Consider the following 1,266-nt stretch of genomic DNA (forward strand, 5'->3'; position numbering starts at 1 on the left):
ATGTTCAAAACTGTCAGCTGACCTTGCATAGCTTAGCTATCAGCCGATATACAAATACAGGGACTTGACTTCCTGGGGCAGCTTCCTACTGATCGGTGTATGCTAAATCTACGTAGCTGGCCGACCCTTCTTTACCTTGATAGTGGGATCACATCGGCCAATTCATCAACACAGGGTTATTGGCCCTCATCAGCCCATCAGCAGGCACCATCAACTATGGCCTGTTTGTATTAGTGTTCGCAAGTTCAGTTCAGTCCGGTTTTTTGCCCCCAAAACGCGCAACCGTGGACCGCAACCGGTCTAGGACCGACCCAGATATTGAGGGAACCGAACCGAACCACCTAGGACCGGTCTATTTCGGTCTATGGAGCCGGTTCAGACCGATCCAGACCGGTTTTTTTGCGTATAATTTATTATACCAATATAAACCATTTGTATCTTGACTATTATTACTCTGAAAAATAAACGGGTTATATGAAATAGTAAAGCATGTAAATACCCGTCATTCTACCAATTTTGAAGAGATTTAATGAAGATTTGACATAGCTATGACTGAAACCGAATTACATCTTGTAGAGACTCGGGTAAAATATGGATTTGGTTATATCTTTCTTAATTCTTAACCGTTTTTGATGAAACAAAAACCCAATAAAAGGTAATAAACGTGGTTACAAGGGTATGTAACGCACGTGACCGTTTAACCGGTTGCAACCGATCAAAACCGGTCTTTGAACGGTTTTAATATATTTTCGAAATGAGGCAACCGGCAACCGGACCAACCCCAAATTGGGGCAACTGCAACCGAAAAAAAGACCGGACCATGGTCCGGTTCAGTTCGGTCCACCGGTTTTTTGCGGTCCTATGGACTGAACCTTTAAACACTAGTTTGTATTGTCGGGCCTCTCAGTGTTGGTGGGTGATTCCTACTAACTGCCCTGTCAAGTCAACCTTTTCGAGGTAACCGAATACTCCGAAACAGCACTGATCGCCTAACGCAGGTATAGAGGACTGTTAGTACAGTAACTCGTATCCTGAGGGATAGGTAGATGGTGGTGAAAAGAGATCTTGTATTTTTACGTTGTGACGTGTCAACTATGTACAACGTGGGAATCAATGACTAAGGATATAAGGTTTTGAGAATGAGGGGAAAGTGGAAAGTGCCGCGTACTATAAAGGGACTGAAGGAGTTGAGCAAATGAAGGTCCGTAGTATGTTACAGGGGGAATGTATTCATGATATATCTGACAAAAAGGCAGTGCCTGGAAG

General features: G+C 43.6%; 1 protein-coding gene across 1 annotated transcript; it reads left to right on the forward strand.

Moving 5' to 3' along the window:
• LACBIDRAFT_311924 (uncharacterized protein) lies at nt 1-545 on the forward strand (the record flags this gene model as incomplete). Its single annotated transcript, XM_001876704.1, has 2 exons — nt 1-12; nt 144-545. 2 exons carry the CDS (start codon nt 1-3, stop codon nt 441-443), a joined length of 312 nt encoding a protein of 103 aa, XP_001876739.1. The 3' UTR covers nt 444-545.
• Nucleotides 546-1,266: the final 721 nt, after the last annotated feature.

The sequence above is a fragment of the Laccaria bicolor genome, genomic scaffold (genome assembly GCF_000143565.1).
Source record: "Laccaria bicolor S238N-H82 LACBIscaffold_4 genomic scaffold, whole genome shotgun sequence".
NCBI lineage: Eukaryota > Fungi > Basidiomycota > Agaricomycetes > Agaricales > Hydnangiaceae > Laccaria > Laccaria bicolor.